The 17,482-nt window shown below is 41.1% G+C and overlaps 1 protein-coding gene and 1 long non-coding RNA gene across 3 annotated transcripts; one reads left to right on the top strand and one right to left on the bottom strand.

Moving 5' to 3' along the window:
- Positions 1–1,087: 1,087 nt before the first annotated feature.
- gmppb (GDP-mannose pyrophosphorylase B) lies at positions 1,088–12,425 on the bottom strand. 2 transcript variants are annotated; one of them, XM_064967477.1, is made up of 9 exons: positions 12,239–12,425; positions 11,285–11,506; positions 9,305–9,385; positions 9,144–9,192; positions 8,004–8,146; positions 7,504–7,662; positions 6,570–6,776; positions 5,690–5,872; positions 1,088–3,351 (listed from the first exon to the last, which is right to left on the bottom strand). In XM_064967477.1, the coding sequence occupies exons 2-9, from the start codon at positions 11,411–11,413 to the stop codon at positions 3,220–3,222; spliced, it is 1,083 nt and encodes a 360-aa protein (XP_064823549.1). In that variant the 5' UTR covers positions 11,414–11,506; positions 12,239–12,425; the 3' UTR covers positions 1,088–3,219. The 2 variants fall into 2 exon arrangements, with proteins under 2 accessions (XP_064823549.1, XP_064823550.1); XM_064967478.1 differs by having other exon boundaries at positions 12,263–12,425.
- On the top strand, positions 5,818–8,334 carry LOC135541319 (uncharacterized). Its single transcript, XR_010455959.1, has 2 exons — positions 5,818–5,899; positions 6,174–8,334. It is a non-coding gene; the product is annotated as an uncharacterized LOC135541319 (long non-coding RNA).
- Positions 12,426–17,482: the final 5,057 nt, after the last annotated feature.

Below are 17,482 nucleotides of genomic sequence, written 5' to 3'. Positions count from 1 at the left end.
GGATGTAGACATCGTGGTGATCTCTTAGTTAAAAAGTTGGAGACGTTTCCTGTACTGTTAAACCAAACGGCTTTATTTGGCCTTTTTTGAACGGCAGAGTGGAACCTGGTGATTCAGGCGTACGTAGTACAAACCCACGCGCTGAAGTTAGAATGCGGGGGACGAGAACGAGACAGTCAACCATACTTACTTTGGAATGTGGTAAGAATAATGAATCATTTCCACCGTGTCTTTAAAAACCGATGTGTGACGGGGCCAACGTTGCTTATACACGCAACAGAATATAAACATTGGAATGAAATAGGACGCAATGTAAAGTAGAATTAGGGTTTTAAGACAAAACATTTTTTTTTTTTAATTACTAGATCTACAGTCAATCCTGAAATCACACATACTTCAGAGAACATTAACTGAAATGGCATCTTTATCCTTTAGTACACGTTTATCATCAGAGCCCTATGGGTCCCCGGTCAAATTAAGGGCCCTACATAGTAAATAGGTTGTCATTTCAGGAACAACCTTTGTAAATGTTTATCAAATACTGTCACCTATAGAGGTAAAAAAATACAATACAATAAAAACTCCCTTCATGACATAACTTAGCGTTTCCTGAATAATTAATTTTACCTTTATTTAACTAGTCAGTTAAGAACCAATTCTTATTTTCAATGACGGCCTAGGAACAGTGGGTGTACTGCCTGTTCAGGGGCAGAATGACAGATTTGTACCCTGTCAGCTCAGGGGATTTGAACTTGCCACCTTCTGGTTACTAGTCCAATGCTCTAACCACTAGGCTACCCTGCCACCCCTCCACTCTAACCACTAGGCTACCCTGCCACCCCTACACTCTAACCACTAGGCGACCCTGCCACCCCAAATAAATGATATCATTGAGAAACTAGAAAGTTATTTTCCATGGAACAAAATGTTCCGGGCTTGCTTCAGCTGGACAAAAGTATTCTCATACTCGAAGAATTGCAGAATCAATTTCAGTTATTGATTAATAACCAATAATTGGTTATTGAAGTCCCATTAATGACCCATTCATACAGAATACTATCCAGAAATACAACAGCCATAACGTAGGTAAGGTAGAGATGTGTTTGAGAGACATTTCTCACTTTTATTGAGCTTGTTCATCAATAAATCTCAAACAATATTACATACATTAGACAATTGTGATAGAAAAATTAGGGGAAAAACAAAAAACAAGTTCAATTCATTATATTAATATGATAAAACTACTTAATTAAAAAGGAGTTCACTTGATTGTGACATCATCAGTAGTTACTGTTTGATTGATTGACAGGTCCACTAATCGCTTCCATGGTGATTGACACATCACTAATCGGTTGGACAAGGGATACATTGAAGAAAAATCTTTACGTCAACCGAGTCGCAAAATTCCGCTAACTTCTGCAAAAATTCCATGGGTTTTCATCAAAATCCTGGCTGGATTTCCTAGTTATTCCCTTGTAATTCCAGGAATATTCTAAACAAGGATTTCTAGAAAACAGGCAAATTTGAGGAAAGTTAACGGGAATATTCAAACCTACCGCTCACCTTTAGAAGAGAAAGATGTATATTTTACAATCTGGACGTTTAACTCTCTATCTCAGTACTCTAGTGGTCTTGGGGGAAAATACAATGGGATCAGTCACTGACAAAACAATTCCTCTTAAAAAAAAGAAAGACAGGCAATAATATGTTTAGGGTTTGAATGATTCTCAAAAGTGCTTCCTTGATTCCTCACATCCTTTCCCCTCAGAAACAAAGCAGGAGACAGGATGCGAAGAAGGACTTAAGAGTATCCTGTGATTATGAAATTAAATGGAACGGCTCACAAAGGGGATAGTTTTACAGACACTGTTGCGTCTAAATGATCAGCTTAACCAGAATCCTTAAGATCTAAACAAATCTATTGACCAATGAGGGTCCAAATCAAATCAACAGTAGAGCCAGTAGACTGGCAGCAGAAGAAAAGGTTGGAATCAGAGCATAAACATCCCAAATGGCACCATATTCCTTATTTAGTGCACTACTGTCAACCAGAGCCCCCAGTCAAATGTAGTGTACTAAATAGGGAATAGGGCCCTTAAGGCTCTGGTCAGAAGTAGGCCATTACATAGGGAATAGGGTGCCATTTCAGACCCTGACTATCTATTTCTACCACCATACTGGCAGGTAGCCAACCCAGAATCAACCCCTAAAACAGCCAACCCAGAATCAACCCAACCCAGACCAGAATCAACCCCTAAAACAGACCAACCCAGAACCCACCCCTAAACAGCCAGACCAGCCCAGAACCCACCCCTAAACAGCCAGACCAGCCCAGAACCCACCCCTAACCAGCCAGCCCAGCCCAGAATCCACCCCTAACCAGCCAGCCCAGAATCCACCCCTAACCAGACAGCCCAGAATCCACCCCTAACCAGACAGCCCAGAATCAACCCCTAAAACAGCCAGCCCAGCCCAGAATCCACCCCTAACCAGCCAGAATCCACCCCTAACCAGCCAGAATCCACCCCTAACCAGCCAGAATCCACCCCTAACCAGCCAGAATCAACCCCTAACCAGCCAGAATCAACCCCTAACCAGCCAGAATCCACCCCTAACCAGCCAGAATCCACCCCTAACCAGCCAGAATCCACCCCTAACCAGCCAGAATCAACCCCTAACCAGCCAGAATCAACCCCTAACCAGCCAGAATCAACCCCTAGTGTACATATAAGAGGATTGGATAGGGGTCAGCAATATGGCAAAAATTGATCCTTTATTTATACAGGTTTGCCTCATTGAAGCACAAACATGTATTTTGAAAAAGAGAAGTGTTTAAAAACACCCCCTAACCCACCAGAAGGCAAGGTGATGCTACTATAATACTGCGTGGACCTCAACTAACCAACTGTTTCAGATCTACTTAAGAGTCTAGGGTGGAGGAGCTAGGAATTGATTCTAGACCAGGCCATAGCTAGCTAGTTGTCCTTGGTTTAAAATGTAAGCCCCCACGACCCAGATCCTGGCCTGGGTACTAGTCTGTTTCTGCCTTCATTCCACTCCTCCGTGCTAAACATATAGCATATGACAGAGGACAAGGGGTAGAATGTCAGCAGAATCGGAACGGCACCCAGGTACTACTAGAAACCCATCTCTGTGGCACTTCAAGCGCTTGAGGCCCGGTTCTAAGAAAGCGCTGGTGGCCTGTCTGTTGTTCTAGAACTACATGATGATGCGCGGTTCAGGCACTGAGTCGGTGATGGACTTGTGAGGAAGTACGTTGGCACCGTTGAGGTAGAGCTCATCGTTCACAATAACATCCTCCCCGAGGACGGTCACATTCTCCATACGCACCTGACAGACAGAGGGAGAGAGAGAGACAGACAGAGGGAGAGAGAGTTAGAGAGAGCTTGATAAAGCCCAAGGACACATTCTGTATACATGTGAAATACAGACATTTTTTCAAAAACGTTATTTCAAATGTTTGCGCTGATGTGCGTTTGATGATTTTGGCTTGGCGTTTGGGACTAATCATTGCTCAAAGACCTCGGTCACACACCGGACATTATGTGAAATACTTTCAGTGAGGGAAAAGAGCACACAGTCAGGGACAGATACAAATATGATCACGACAGGGAGAAACCCAACAAAAATGTTGTTAGTTTCACTGGATATTTTCTCCGAGATCAAAACAGACCCTGAGTCACACAGGCTGCGTTTACACAGGCCGCCCAGATTCAGCTCTTATGCAAACAATTGGCTAAAGGATCAGAATTGGGCTGCCTGTGTAAAACGCAGCCATACTGTGTTTATGTGAAGTATATTGGAAAGTATGACTTGGAATTCTGTAGCCTTTTGGGACAATTCCGTTGTGTCATATCCTGTGTACCAGACCAACGGAATCAAGCACACCAAGTATTTGTGATGTCACACCTCCATATTACTCAGACAGGGTTGTGTGTCACCATCAGTGAAGTTAATGAAGCAGTGCAGCATAGCGTCCCCCCCCCCCCCCATAAAATAACACATTCCATATCACAGCTATTCTATTAATATACACGAATGTTCAAAAGAAAATGTCCTTTTTTTGAAAGAAAAGCTCATCTTTTTTTGTCCATTAAAATAAAATAAAATAGATCAGAAATACAGTGTAGACATTGTTAATGTTGTAAATGACTATTGTAGCTGGAAACGGCAGATTTTTAATGGAATATCTATATAGGTGTAGAGAAGCCCATTATCAGCAACCATCACTCCTGTGTTCCAATGACACATTGTGTTAGTTAATCCAAGTTTATCATTTTAAAAGGCTAATTGATCATTAGAAACCCCTTTTGCAATTATGTTGGCACAGCTGAAAACCGTTCTGATTAAAGAAGCAATAAAACTGGCCTTCTTTAGACTAATTGAGTATCTGGAGCATCAGCATTTGTGGGTTCGATTACAGGCTCAAAATGGCCAGAAACAAAACTTTCTTCTGAAACTCATCAGTCCATTCTTGTTCTGAGAAATGAAGGCTATTCCATGCGCGAAATTGCCAAGAAACTGAAGATCTCATACAACGCTGTGTACTACTCCCTTCACAGAACAGCGCAAACTGGCTCTAACCAGAATAGAAATAGGAGTGGGAGGCCCCGGTGCACAACTGAGAAAGAGGACAAGTACATTACAGTGTCTAGTTTGAGAAACAGACGCCTCACAAGTCGTCACCTGGCGTCTGAATAGATTTAGATGGGCAAAAGAACACAGACACTGGACAGAGGAACATTGCTTGTCTATGTTCTTTTGCCCATCTAAATCTATTCCGATGATCCAGATACTCAACTAGTTTAAAGAAGGCCAGTTTTACTGCTTCTTTAAATCAGAACAACAGTTTTCAGCTGTGTTAACGTTTCCAGCTACTATAGTCATTTACAACATTAACAATGTCCACACTTTATTTTGGATCAATTTGATGTTATTTTGAAATGGACAGAAATATTTGCTTTTCTTTAAAAAACAAGGACATTTCTAAGAACGGTAGTATATATATATAAAAATAACATCAAATTGATTTAAAAAAACTCATTAAAAAAAGCCAGACTAACTAAACTGAGCACAGAGATATATATATACACACACAATCTTTCCCTCAGCCATTACATGCGGAAACGGTCAGAAAAGTTGGGGGACTGGGGCACAGTGAGTGTGACGTCGCTCTTCTTCAGCAGTTTGTAGCGACCAAGACTCATATATATATATATATATTCTAAATCAACAGAAATGTACTCACCAAGGCCTTTTTTACATCAGCAGTTGTGTGAGTGTGTTGCTTGGGGATACCACGTGTGTGTGTGTGTGTTGCTTGGGGATACCACGTGTGTGTTGCTTGGGGATACCACGTGTGTGTTGCTTGGGGATACCACGTGTGTGTGTGTGTGTGTGTGTTGCTTGGGGATACCGTGTGTGTGTGTGTGTTGCTTGGGGATACCACGTGTGTGTGTGTGTGTGTGTTGCTTGGGGATACCACGTGTGTGTGTGTGTTGCTTGGGAATACCACGTGTGTGTGTGTGTGTGTGTGAAGATTGAGTCTAGTTAATGAAGTAGTGAACAGTCCTCTACTCTTAAAATAATATTGCTGTGGTATTATTACACATAACTATATTCAACAGGGTCTAATCACCCACTGTGTGTGTGTCTCCTCTCTACTCACCCACTGTCCTACGGAGGAGCTCCACCCTACGATGCAGGACTCGAGCCAAGAGTGTGATCTGACCCTTGACCCCTTCAGTACCGTACACCTTTTAATCCTGACCCCGTCCTCCAGCACCACCCCCGCCCCGATGGTCACGTTGGGCCCGATGGTGCAGTTCTCCCCTATCTGGGCTGTGGGATCCTGGACCAGAACACGGAGCAATGCCAGGTTAGAATATGGCATGTACATATAAAGCGGATCTTGGATCAGGTCCATTTTGTTCATATAATCGTATTCATTATGGATCTAAAGGCTAAACTGATCCTAGATCAGCACACCGATGACAAAGGGCCTGGTTATATCTGATCTTCTGACAAGGCTCCCTCTGGTGGGATGTGTCTGTAACTGCAGGAACATACCACATGTGTAACTTATTTATACAGTAATTGATGGAATGGACTAAAATCCTACACCCAGTGAATGTCTATATTTTGTGGCTTAGTCCAGACACAAACCCTAGGACCTCATGACCTGAAAGGTGTCAGCTAAATGGAGGAGCCGCCACCAAGCCAATCAGAGGGCAGCTAACTGGATGAGCCGCCACCAAGCCAAATCAGAGGGCAGCTAAATGATGGAGCCGCCACCAAGCCAATCAGAGGGCAGCTAAATGAAGGAGCCACCACCAAGCCAATCAGAGGGCAGCTAAATGGAGGAGCCAACACCAAGCCAATCAGAGGGCAGCTAAATCAAGGAGCCGCCACCAAGCCAACCAGAGGGCAGCTAAATGAAGGAGCCACCACCAAGCTAATCAGAGGGCTACTGCTAATGTTTTTTTTTTCAGATCTGCCTGCCTTGTTGAACGGAGATATATGATCCGGTGTCAGACTGGTTGACTCACCACCAGCACGTTACCCAGGAACCCAGGCCCAGTCTTCAGTCTGTCAGGTGTGTGTTGTCGTACAGACTGCAGGTACATACACATCCCCGTCAGGAAGTCCTTAGGCTGACCAATGTCCATCCAGAACCCCTGTAGCTCCATTGCGTAGAGATGGTTCTCCTCAGCCATGAACGGGAAGATCTCTTTCTCAATAGAGGTGGGCCTGAGCTGGAAGAATACAATATACATGGAGTGTAAAAAAGACTAAACAAACATGAACACCTGCTCTTTCCATGACATAGACTGGCCAGATTAAAGTTATGGTCCCCTACTGATGTCCTGTGTTGATGTCAGAAGGATTTTTAAGCCATTTACATTTACATTTAAGTCATTTAGCAGACGCTCTTATCCAGAGCCTTGAGACATGGATTGTGTATGTGGTACCATTCCGAGGGTGAATGGGCAAAACAAAAAAATTTTAAAGTGCCTTTGAATGGGTTACGGTAGTAGGTGCCAGGCGCACCGGTTTGAGTGTTTCAAGAACTGCAACGCTGCTGGGATTTTAACGCTAAACAGTCTCCCGTGTGTATCAAGAATGGTCCACCACCCAAAAGGACATCCAACCAACTTGACACAACTGTGGGGAAGCATTGGAGTCAACATGGGCCAGCATCCCTGTGGAAACGCTTTCGACACCTTGTAGAGTCCATGCCCCCGACGAATCGAGGCGTTCCTAATGTCTTGTACACAAAGTGTACGTACCACAATCCACTTTAGCACACCATTTTATCCAACGTGACTTACAGTAGTGAGTGGACACATTTTCAGAACATCGGCTTAAGGTTACAAAATAGATTCTAAATCCACGAAGAAGAAAAAAAACGGTTTTCTTTACTCGCTGTGTCGAAACATCATATTATGTGATAAAATGAAGAGGTTTCACATCTGCACTAACCTTGATCCTCTTGAGCATGGTTGGGCTAAAGACGTACATCCCAGCGTTGATCTTGTTGGAGACGAACACCTGGGGTTTCTCCACAAATCGGTGGATGCGTCCGCTCTCTACCTCGTACATCACCACGCCATACTTCGACGGCTCCTCTACCTTGGTCACCTAGGAACAGACACCAGCGCTCGTTTGAGACGGACTACATATCAGTCTACCAATCACCTTGCATCCCCAACAACAACTCATAAGAGGTCTCGTCTTTCAGGGGATCTCAAGCTGATCCCCTGAAACAGTTTGACAGTGTTGATTGGCCTGCTCTAACAGCAGAGGTCCCTCTAAACACTCCTGATAGGTTTATAAGCAACGTTGTAGTATTTCCACCTTGCCGTCCGATTGGCTGGGTGGTATTTTTCACCATGTGGCTTAAACCCAGCCAATCCTCTCAGATCGACAGGAGTATCTAGAGTGTAGGAGCCACAGGGCCAACAGTAACAGTCTCCACTTACCACAATGGTCCCCTCTCTGCCATGGTGCTTGTGGAACTTTAACATGTCCTCGAAGGGGAAGTCACAGATTACGTCACTGTTGAGGACGAAGAATGGCTCGTCGTTGTCCGTTAGCAGCTCTCTGGCCAGAGCAAGAGGCCCGGCTGGGGGGGGGGGGTAAACACACACTGAGTTAACAATTCTATTAACTTTGTTAAATATCCGTAAGGATAAAAGGACCAAAACTGGAGGTGTACAGCTCAATTCTATTCAATCAACTTGATCTTTATGCCAATGAAAGGATCTATTGCTGCTGGGTTGAAAATGGCCATATTTATTTATCCTTTTTTTTTTAAATAAGAAAAATCAAGTCAATTGATCAATAATATAATAATTATTTTGGCAAAAAGGTTTATTTTATTTATAATCTGTAGAAATGAGAATAGAAAGGTTCAGAACTTGTGAAAGATAACAGCACACTTTAAAAATATATGGCAAACCGAAATCCAATATGGATGGTGTTATGAGATAGATGGGAGAAGTTGAACGGAGCTGAATGTTGGGAACAATAACAACTAATAAACAGGATAACTCATTTAAAACAGTCTGTCCATAAAACATATCGGTTCATTACTTTTGTGAAATAAATAGATAGGTAGAGAGGTTGAAGTTAGAGGAAGGACAGGAGTAAAAAAATTAATAATAAAACTATTGTGAAATAGACTGGGCCCATAAAATCTATAAGCAGGAAATAGAAGCCTACGAGTGTTTGTTCACTAGTTAACTCCAATTAAGGAATTAAGGGGGGGGGGGTAGGGTTAGAAAGTAATAAAGGAAAATATATATTTTTTTAAAGATGTGTGTGTGTGTGGTGTATGTATGTGTGTGGTGTATGTATGTGTGTGGTGTATATTTATGCGAAAAAATGTATGGGGGACTGGAAATGATCCAGACAATTATATTGATGGAAGCTACAATATATCTGCAATATTAAAGCTGATCTACCCCCCCCCAAAACAACAACAAATGATTCAAATAAGATACCGCTCCGACAGCAAGCGAACAGCCCTGCACGCAGACAAACGGTCTGGTGAGATTTCTCCCTAACTTGTAGGAGCAGACTAATGACTGCATACGCCCCAGTTGATCAGCAGGTTGTACCTGTTCCAAGGGGTTCCTTCTCATGTGACAGGGAGATTCTAATACCAAGCTGTAAAACAGAAAACAGTACATGTGTGTCAAGTGCTTAGTACTTTGTTTAGACAAAAAGCTCAAATACAAAAACAATACATACATTGACAGTAGGGGGAAAAAAGCCTTACCCTCTCTTCCTGAACCCTCATCTCTCGCTCCAACAGATCGGACATGTAACTGACAGCCAGGATCACATGGTTAACTCCAGCCTGTCGACAGTCAGACACAGAATAAACAACGTACACTTTCCTTTCCTGGATACAATACGTTTCATGCTGCTGAGTGTACAGTAAGGAATAAGAAGGCCTACTCTGTGTACACTGTACTGGAGTAGGTAGGTACGGCCATTTACACTGTACTGGAGTAGGTACAGTTGAAGTCGGAAGTTTACATACACCTTAGCCAAATACATTTGAACTCAGTTTTGCACAATTCCTGACATTTAATCCTAGTAAAAATTCTCTGTCTGGTCAGTTAGGATCATCACTTTATTTTAAGAATGTGAAATGTCAGAATAATAGTAGAGAGAAGGATTTATTTCATATTTTACTTTCATCACAATCCCAGTGGATCAGAAGTTTACATACACTCAATTAGTATTTGGTAGCATTGACTTTAAATTGTTTAACTTGCGTCAAACATTTTGGGTAGCCTTCCACAAGCTTCTCACAATATGTTGGGTGAATTCTGGCCCATTACTCCTGACAGAGCTGGTGTAACTGAGTCATGTTGTAGGCCTCCTTGCTCGCACACACCTTTTCAGTTCTGCCTACAAATTCTTTAGGATTGAGGTCAGGGCTTTGTGATGCCAACTCCAATACCTTGACTTTGTTGTCCAGAAGCCATTTTGCCACAACTTTGGAAGTATGCTTGGACCCCAATTGTCCACTTGGAAGATATTTTTGCACCTGTTTCCTCCAGCATCTTCACAAGGTCCTTTGCGGTTGTTCTGGGATTGATTTGCACTTTTCGCACCAAAGTATGTTCATCTCTAGGAGACAGAACGCTTCTACTTCCTGAGTGGTATGACTGCTGTGGGGTCCCATGGTGTTTATACTTGTGTACTATTGTTTGTATACTTGCGTACACATTTTTTTTCTGAGGTCTTGGCTGATTTCTTTTGATTTTCCCATGATGTCAAGTAAAGAGGCACTGAGTTTGAAGGTAGGCCTTGAAATATATCCACAGGTACACTTCCTATTGACTCAAATTATGTCAATCAGCCTATCAGAAGATTCTAAAGCCATGACTGGAATGTTCCAAGCTGTTTAAAGGCACAGTCAACTTAGTGTATGTAAACTTCTGACCCACTGGAATTGTGATACAGTACATTACAAGTAAAATAATCTGTCTGGAAACAATTGTTGGAAAAATGACTTGTGTCATGCACAAAGTATATGTCCTAACCGACTTGGCAAAACTATAGTTTGCTAACAAGACATTTGTGAAGTTGTTGAAAAACAAGTTTTAATGACTCCAACCTAAGTGCATGTAAACTTCTGACTTCAACTGTAGATATCAAATCAAATGTATTTATATAGCCCTTCTTACATCAGCTGATATCTCAAAGTGCCGTACAGAAACCCAGATACAGCCATTTACACTGTACTGGAGTAGGTAGGTACGGTCACTATACATGTGAATGTTACAGAATTATAATCTGCCAGATAGAGCATGGATTTATGATCTATGAATGTACATGATTGGCAGGTTGTACAAATCACTAGTCAGACTTGAGGCCCAACAGCAGTCAGAGCAATAGACTCACTAGTCAGCCTTAAGGCCCAACAGCAGCCAGAGCAATACACTCACTAGTCAACCTTGAGAATTAATTCTAGCAGGTCTTGTTTAAACTACTAACAAAATAGCACTCCAGCTTGTTGTCAATGAGGTGTTCTCCAATGTTCAATTGTGTAAACAATTACACTATTTTTTCTTATATTTTTTTATTTTCTACATTTGGTTAATACATTGACATCCTGTCATTGTGCATACTGTACTCGGTACAGCCGATCCATCTAGACTATGCATCTGAATGTTACAATTAATAGATTACACATCAATGATACATTTTATATTCACGATGACAGGTTGTAGGAGTCACTAACCTTGACCAGGGCTTCAACTTGATGCAGAAGGATGGGTTTGTTGGCAAACTCCACCAGTGGTTTAGGCACACTGAGGGTTAAAGGTCTTAGTCGAGTCCCATAGCCACCGACTAGGATCAGAGCTTTCATCTTGGCCCAGTACGAGATGGGGTCATCAATGGGTTAAAGTGATCAGGATGGCAGCGAGCATCAAGTCCTGGGAGATTGAGGTTATAGTGGTGCCTAGATACAATAATCAAAACGTGTGACATGAGTGAATCCTCCATGACTGCACTAGAACAGTCATACACATGCAACAATGGATTCAGAGGTGTAGCTGTAAAGAAGTGTGTTCAAAAACAATTGCTGTTTAGATTGAAATAAAATGACTAAACCATGGCTGAAAATGTGTAATCGTTTGTTAGTAAGCGATTGTCCTTGATGGTACAATGTAAATAACCTTACAACATACTAGAAACCATGTATTGTTCCTGAATACACCCCAGCCAGCTAACTACGTGCACCTTCTGCCTTCCTCAGTCCTAGTAGCAAGTTAGCTGATTAGCTAACTAACTGTCTGGCTGGACAAATACACCGTGATAACAACAAAATATGTTCAGCTGATACGAGTAAACAAATCACAGTGGTTTCAATTCACAGGAAGCTTATTTAGTTAACTACTCAAGTTAGATAGTTAAGTTAGCGCCTTGTCTTGGTTAGCTAGCTATCGAATGAATGAAATATGAAACCAGCAAATTAAATAACCATCAAGTATCATTTTAGAGATGAGGCACTTCAAACGATCTCTTTGAAAAGAAAAACTATACATCTTTAGCTAGTTAAACTTCATACATCTACCTAGCTAAACGTACAGTAAGTAACGTTAGCTGCCTAGCCACCAATCGTTAAGTTGGCTCGCTAGCTGGATGGTAGCTAAATCAACAACAAAGTACTAAAAGACAAAACAAAACTCACTCAAAAAGTTAATAAATCCTTTACCAACGTGTTGCTTCAAAACGTCGAGAAATAGCTAGAACTGACTGTGCATCAATATGACACGTAACCACTAAACAACGTGTAAAAACGGGGTTTTAAATCCTTGAATGACAAGATACACTTTAAAACAATCTTTCCGGGCGGATCTAGACCACAATGCCTTTCGACTACAACTCGTGACGTAAAAGGGACGTTGGAATTAAAATATGCACCTTCACATTTGCCATTGGGGCTAAAAAACAACAACATAATTGTGGATATAATATGAATTTATTTAAGACTATACGAGTGCATAGAATTATCAGGATCTCTAAAATGCGGGTTTTATTTTGCGTTTTATTAGCAACCATAGCCGATAATAGAACGTCTCAAATCCTTATTTGGCCGCGCCCCTTTGTATCTTAACCAATCACAGAAAAACAACGTGGCTAGGAAGTGCTGTCAAAATGCCACTTTATTTATTTATATATATATTCGTGTCTTACAATATTTATATATATAAGTGAATGGACGTGATAACTAACATCTAAAATCTGGATAACATAAAGTGGCCCCAATATGTGAGTAAACGACAGTGATTGGGAACCCCAAAATGGCACAACACACGGCAGGTGCTCAACTGTCATAATGGGCGCGTTGTGAGTGTTAACATAGAGGAGGAGAGAGGCCCAACTGTCCCTCCAGGACGTGGCATTGTTTCGCTCACCGAGCAAATAATTTTTTGTGTGGAGGTCAATGAAGAGTGTCGAATTTGGACAACAACAAAAATGAATGGCTTACTTGCTATGTGAGGTTTATTTGATCGAATAGAAGCGTCATGCTTAAGTTCTTACGAGTGTATTGATATATAAGTAGGACACTTAACATCCTGGCAACTTTGAGAGAAAAAACTATTTATATCGGAGTTGTCTTGATGTATATGCATGTCATGAGGCGTGTAGTGGAGCATCTCTCTCCATTGAATACAGGCGGCTGACGTCAACAACCCTCATCGAATATTCAAAAAATGATTACAATAATGGGATGTATTTAATTTTTTATTAAACAAGGCAAGTCAGTTAAGAACAAATTATTATTTACAATGACGGCCTACTATCCACCAATCCAAAGAAAGGATTGGTGGGAGCAAGACAGCCCACCGTGCTGCTTTGTGGACGACTCTCATTCGTAGAGTGGAGAGACGTGTAACTTGTCAGTATACAGCCCCACAGTGGAAGTGTCATAAAACCTAGCGGTCAAACAGGGAACATTTTCCATTGTTTTTCCACCATTCATTTTTCACAAAGGGGATTTTAGAAACCCTTAAAATAAGGGCTGTGTTGTGTAGACTTACTGCTCCAGTTTCAACTGTTCTGCCTGTGGCTATGGAACCCTGACTTGTTCACCGATGTGCTACCTGTCCCAGTTCTGCTGTTTTCAACTCTCGAGGCAGCAGGAGCGGTAGAGATACTCTGAATGATCGGCTATGAAAAGCCAACTGACATTTACTCCTGAGGTGTTGACCTGTTGCACCCTCGACAACCACTGTGATTATTATTATTTGACCCTACTGGTCATCTATGAACATTTGAACATCTTGGCCATGTACTGTTATAATCTCCACCCGGCACAGCCAGAAGAGGACTGGCCACCCCTCATAGCCTAGTTCCTCTCTAGGTTTCTTCCTAGGTTTTGGCCTTTCTAGGGAGTTTTCCTAGCCATTGTGCTTCTACACCTGCATTGCTTGCTGTTTGGGGTTTTAAGCACTTTGTGACATCAGCTGATGTAAGAAGGGCTTTATAAATACATTTGATTACATTTACATTTAAGTCATTTAGCAGACGCTCTTATCCAGAGCGACTTACAAATTGGTGAATTCACCTTCTGACATCAGTGGAACAGCCACTTTACAATAGTGCATCTAAATGCTTGATTGAAATAAACATGTTTCCAACCACCATATCACATCCTCACAAACTGAAATCATATGTGTGTGGATTGCACAATCAATTAGTGAGCGAGAGCCTCATATTTCCCATTCGTTTGTATATCCACTGCTAGCTAACATGAATACAAAGTTTGTTCCTGTTTCAGTCACGTTTGCGTGGGTCAAACAAAAACAACCTAATGATTGGTTGACAATAGAACCTCCCACAATCCAGGCGATGGCTTCAGGATGAAGTTGCTGAAGAGCCACTGCAGAAACTTGCAGTTGACTTTTGTAAAATTCATGCAATCTACAATTTTTATCCTCATAAAGCAAAACACTTTGAAATCAAATCCAATTGAATTTTTCACATATGCCGAATACAAAAGGTTTAGACCTTACCGTGAAATGCTTACTTACAAGCCCTTAACCAACAATGCAGTTAAGAAAAATATGTTTAAAAAATATTAATAATAAAAAAATAAAGTTTAAAAAGTAACACAAAATAATAACGAGGCTATATACACAGGGGGAAGTAATCCGCTTGAACGTGATTTCCAAATTGCCAGATGTTTTGTTTTCGAGATGATCGATCTCTGTCGAGGGAGGAGCTGGTTTTTACATAGTGTGTATTTATTTATTTTGAACATATTTCCATTTGTTGGCTATGTCAATTTTTCTCAAAATACTTACTTTTATGTTTGCTAGCTGGACAGGCTTAGCTCTAGCTCTGCTGATCACTTCTGCCAAATCACGTTATCCGTATCTAAGGTAGTAGACAGCTATAGCAGACAGCTGGTGATACCCGACAAAGTCATGTTAGGATATATGAGTTACTTTTAGAGCTTTTGTGCCGAACCCGCTGCAGGGTTTCAGGTGCCACGTTTATGGTCATGTCACAGCAGTGTGTAGGAGGGAGATTCCAAGATGTGGGAAGAGTGCAGGAGGGCATGGGACAAAGGGATGTGTAGTTTCGGTGGAAAAAGTTATCCGTGTCAACTGTAGGGGTGCCTATGTTGCTGGGGATCAGAGGTGTCCGTTGCGAGAGAGGCAGGTTGAGGTGGCCAAGCTCAGAATAGCACAGAATGTGTCGTATGCTGAGACACTGAAGAAAGCAGAAGATGGATCCCTGTGAGTAGTTGATCTGTGCCAGTGCAGAGGGATAGGCCAACCAGTGTCATAAAGACTCTACAAAACATTATAAACACCTGCTCTTATGATCCCTCACAAGTTAAATCCACTTCAATCAGTGTATATGAAGGGGAGGAGACAGGCTACAGAATGATTTTTAAGCCTTGAGACAATTGAGACATGCATTGTGTATGTGGTGCCATTCAGAGGGTGAACGGGCAAGACAAAATAATTAAGTGCCTTTGAACAGGATATGGTAGTCGGTGCCAGGCGTACCGGTTTGCGATATAACAAAGTATTGAGATAAACTTTTGTTATTGACCAAATACTTATTTTCCACCATAATTTGCAAATAAATTAATTAAAAATCCTACAATGTTATTTTCTGTTTTTTTTTCTCATTTTGTCTGTCATAGTTGAAGTGTACCTATGATGAAAATTACAGGCCTCTCATCTTTTTAAGTGGGAGAACTTGCACAATTGGTGGCTGACTAAATACTTTTTTTGCCCCACTGTATCTGATGTTAGCAAGTTATTGATTTCATTAACCTTATTTCTAAGGCTGCATATATTTAAATTGGCTATTTCCAACCCTTTCCTGGGTAGCTTATCAGAGACTTAATATGGGAAAGAGCAAACAAAGCAAGATAAAAAAAAACATTCAGCAGTCCATTAATCAATTGGTGTGTGTGTACTGTGGGGTTGAAGCTTAGAACCCATAGGCTTGGCTCTCTCATCCCTTCCAGTCTTTTGGGAGGATGGGCAATGAGTCTGTCATAGCGGATGTAAGCAATGTCCCCATGTGCTTTGGCAGCTTTCATGGCTAGGATCAGTTCTTTCATCTTCAGGTGCACAGCTTCAGGATTGTCCTCGAGAGGAACGTTGATCTTCCTCAAGTTCTTGGCTGTTTCCAGAACCCCTATCTTGTTCTTGACCACTACCGGCCTGGGCCTGTCATCTGGGCCGGTAATTATGTCAATCATTTGCATATCGTTATGGGAAAAGGGTTTATTGGATAAATGTGGCAACTCTTGTCTTGCTGCAAAACATTTTTTTTTTCAGGGCTTGTTTACAAAAGGCCACCAGTGAACCCAGTGATTTTTACAGTCTCACTCGTGAACCACTTCCTGGGCTAATTGTACTGAGAGCAATTTATTGATCTGGACACTATTGCCATGTCTTTTACTGGCTTCTTGGGGGAGTAACTTTACATCTGATTGATCTTAAAATTGGTCAGTAATATTGAACACAACATAATGGGATAATGTATTAAATTATACAGCTTTACAATACAGTAATCGACATGTATTGTTTTGTAGTGCAGAGAAGTGAGCTATCTAGCTACATGTTTTCATTTCAAAAGCTAAATGTTTTGGAAAATAAATATTTTTAATTATTACAAACAATGTAATATTTTTTTTAGAACAATACATAGTGTTGTATGAACTGAACAGACACCAATCATTTCTCAATAAACATTTAAAATATAAAAACATTTTAGATTTTTTTTATAGAGTTCTTATGTTGCAGTCCTCACTACAACAAATAAATACGTTTTTTCTTGAAACACTATATTGAAACACTAGATTCCCATTCATTCCTATGGAGGCTGTTCCTTATGAGTATCATAACGGCGGACGGGGGACTTCAGAACAGCGCCCTGTCAGTCATCTGGTGAATACACGTATATAATGAGTTGGGGAGTAGTGAAATAGCTGTAGGTAGTTCAACTAGTAATTTAATTAGATTTTGCCGTAGCTTGGTGGGCTTGAACTAAATTCAAACGTTGGTAGTGTTTTAAGTAGTTCAAAATTTTTAAGTATGCAAACATTTCCTTTCTTGATCGGCAATCAGACCTGCCTGATTCTCACTTTGCGTTTAATAGGCGAAATCACACATTCTGTTTACATCGGACTCCAGAGTGATCTGCAATTTGAAGTCCATGACTTTTCAGATTTAGGTATAATTTTTTCACGAAGTAGATTTGAAAAAAAAAAAAGTTGCTCATTACATCCAAAATAACTTTAGTTATTTTAACTGTGTTTAACTTCTTTCAGCGTGGTGAACTATATTTCCTTCCGAGTATTTTTTCATAATAGCAAATGGTGCATAAATGCATTCCTACAAAACTAAAACAGTACCCATGTAATGTTGACACTTTCAAATCACTTGATTAGGGTGGTTGA

This window comes from Oncorhynchus masou, chromosome 6, assembly GCF_036934945.1.
Source record: "Oncorhynchus masou masou isolate Uvic2021 chromosome 6, UVic_Omas_1.1, whole genome shotgun sequence".
In the NCBI taxonomy this organism is placed as follows: Eukaryota; Metazoa; Chordata; class Actinopteri; order Salmoniformes; family Salmonidae; genus Oncorhynchus; species Oncorhynchus masou.
Note: the sequence above shows the minus strand (reverse complement) of the source record. Positions and strands in the feature narration are given on the sequence as shown.

Coding starts and splice junctions, on each gene's coding strand:
- gmppb (XM_064967477.1), bottom strand. CDS start 11,413: ATGAAAGCTCTGATCCTAGTCGGTGGCTATGGGACTCGACTAAGACCT. Junction 7,663..8,003: donor GCAGAGAGGGGACCATTGTG/GTAAGTGGAGAC, acceptor GTCTGTTCCTAG/GTGACCAAGGTAGAGGAGCC. Junction 6,777..7,503: donor CCATGCTCAAGAGGATCAAG/GTTAGTGCAGAT, acceptor GTATTCTTCCAG/CTCAGGCCCACCTCTATTGA.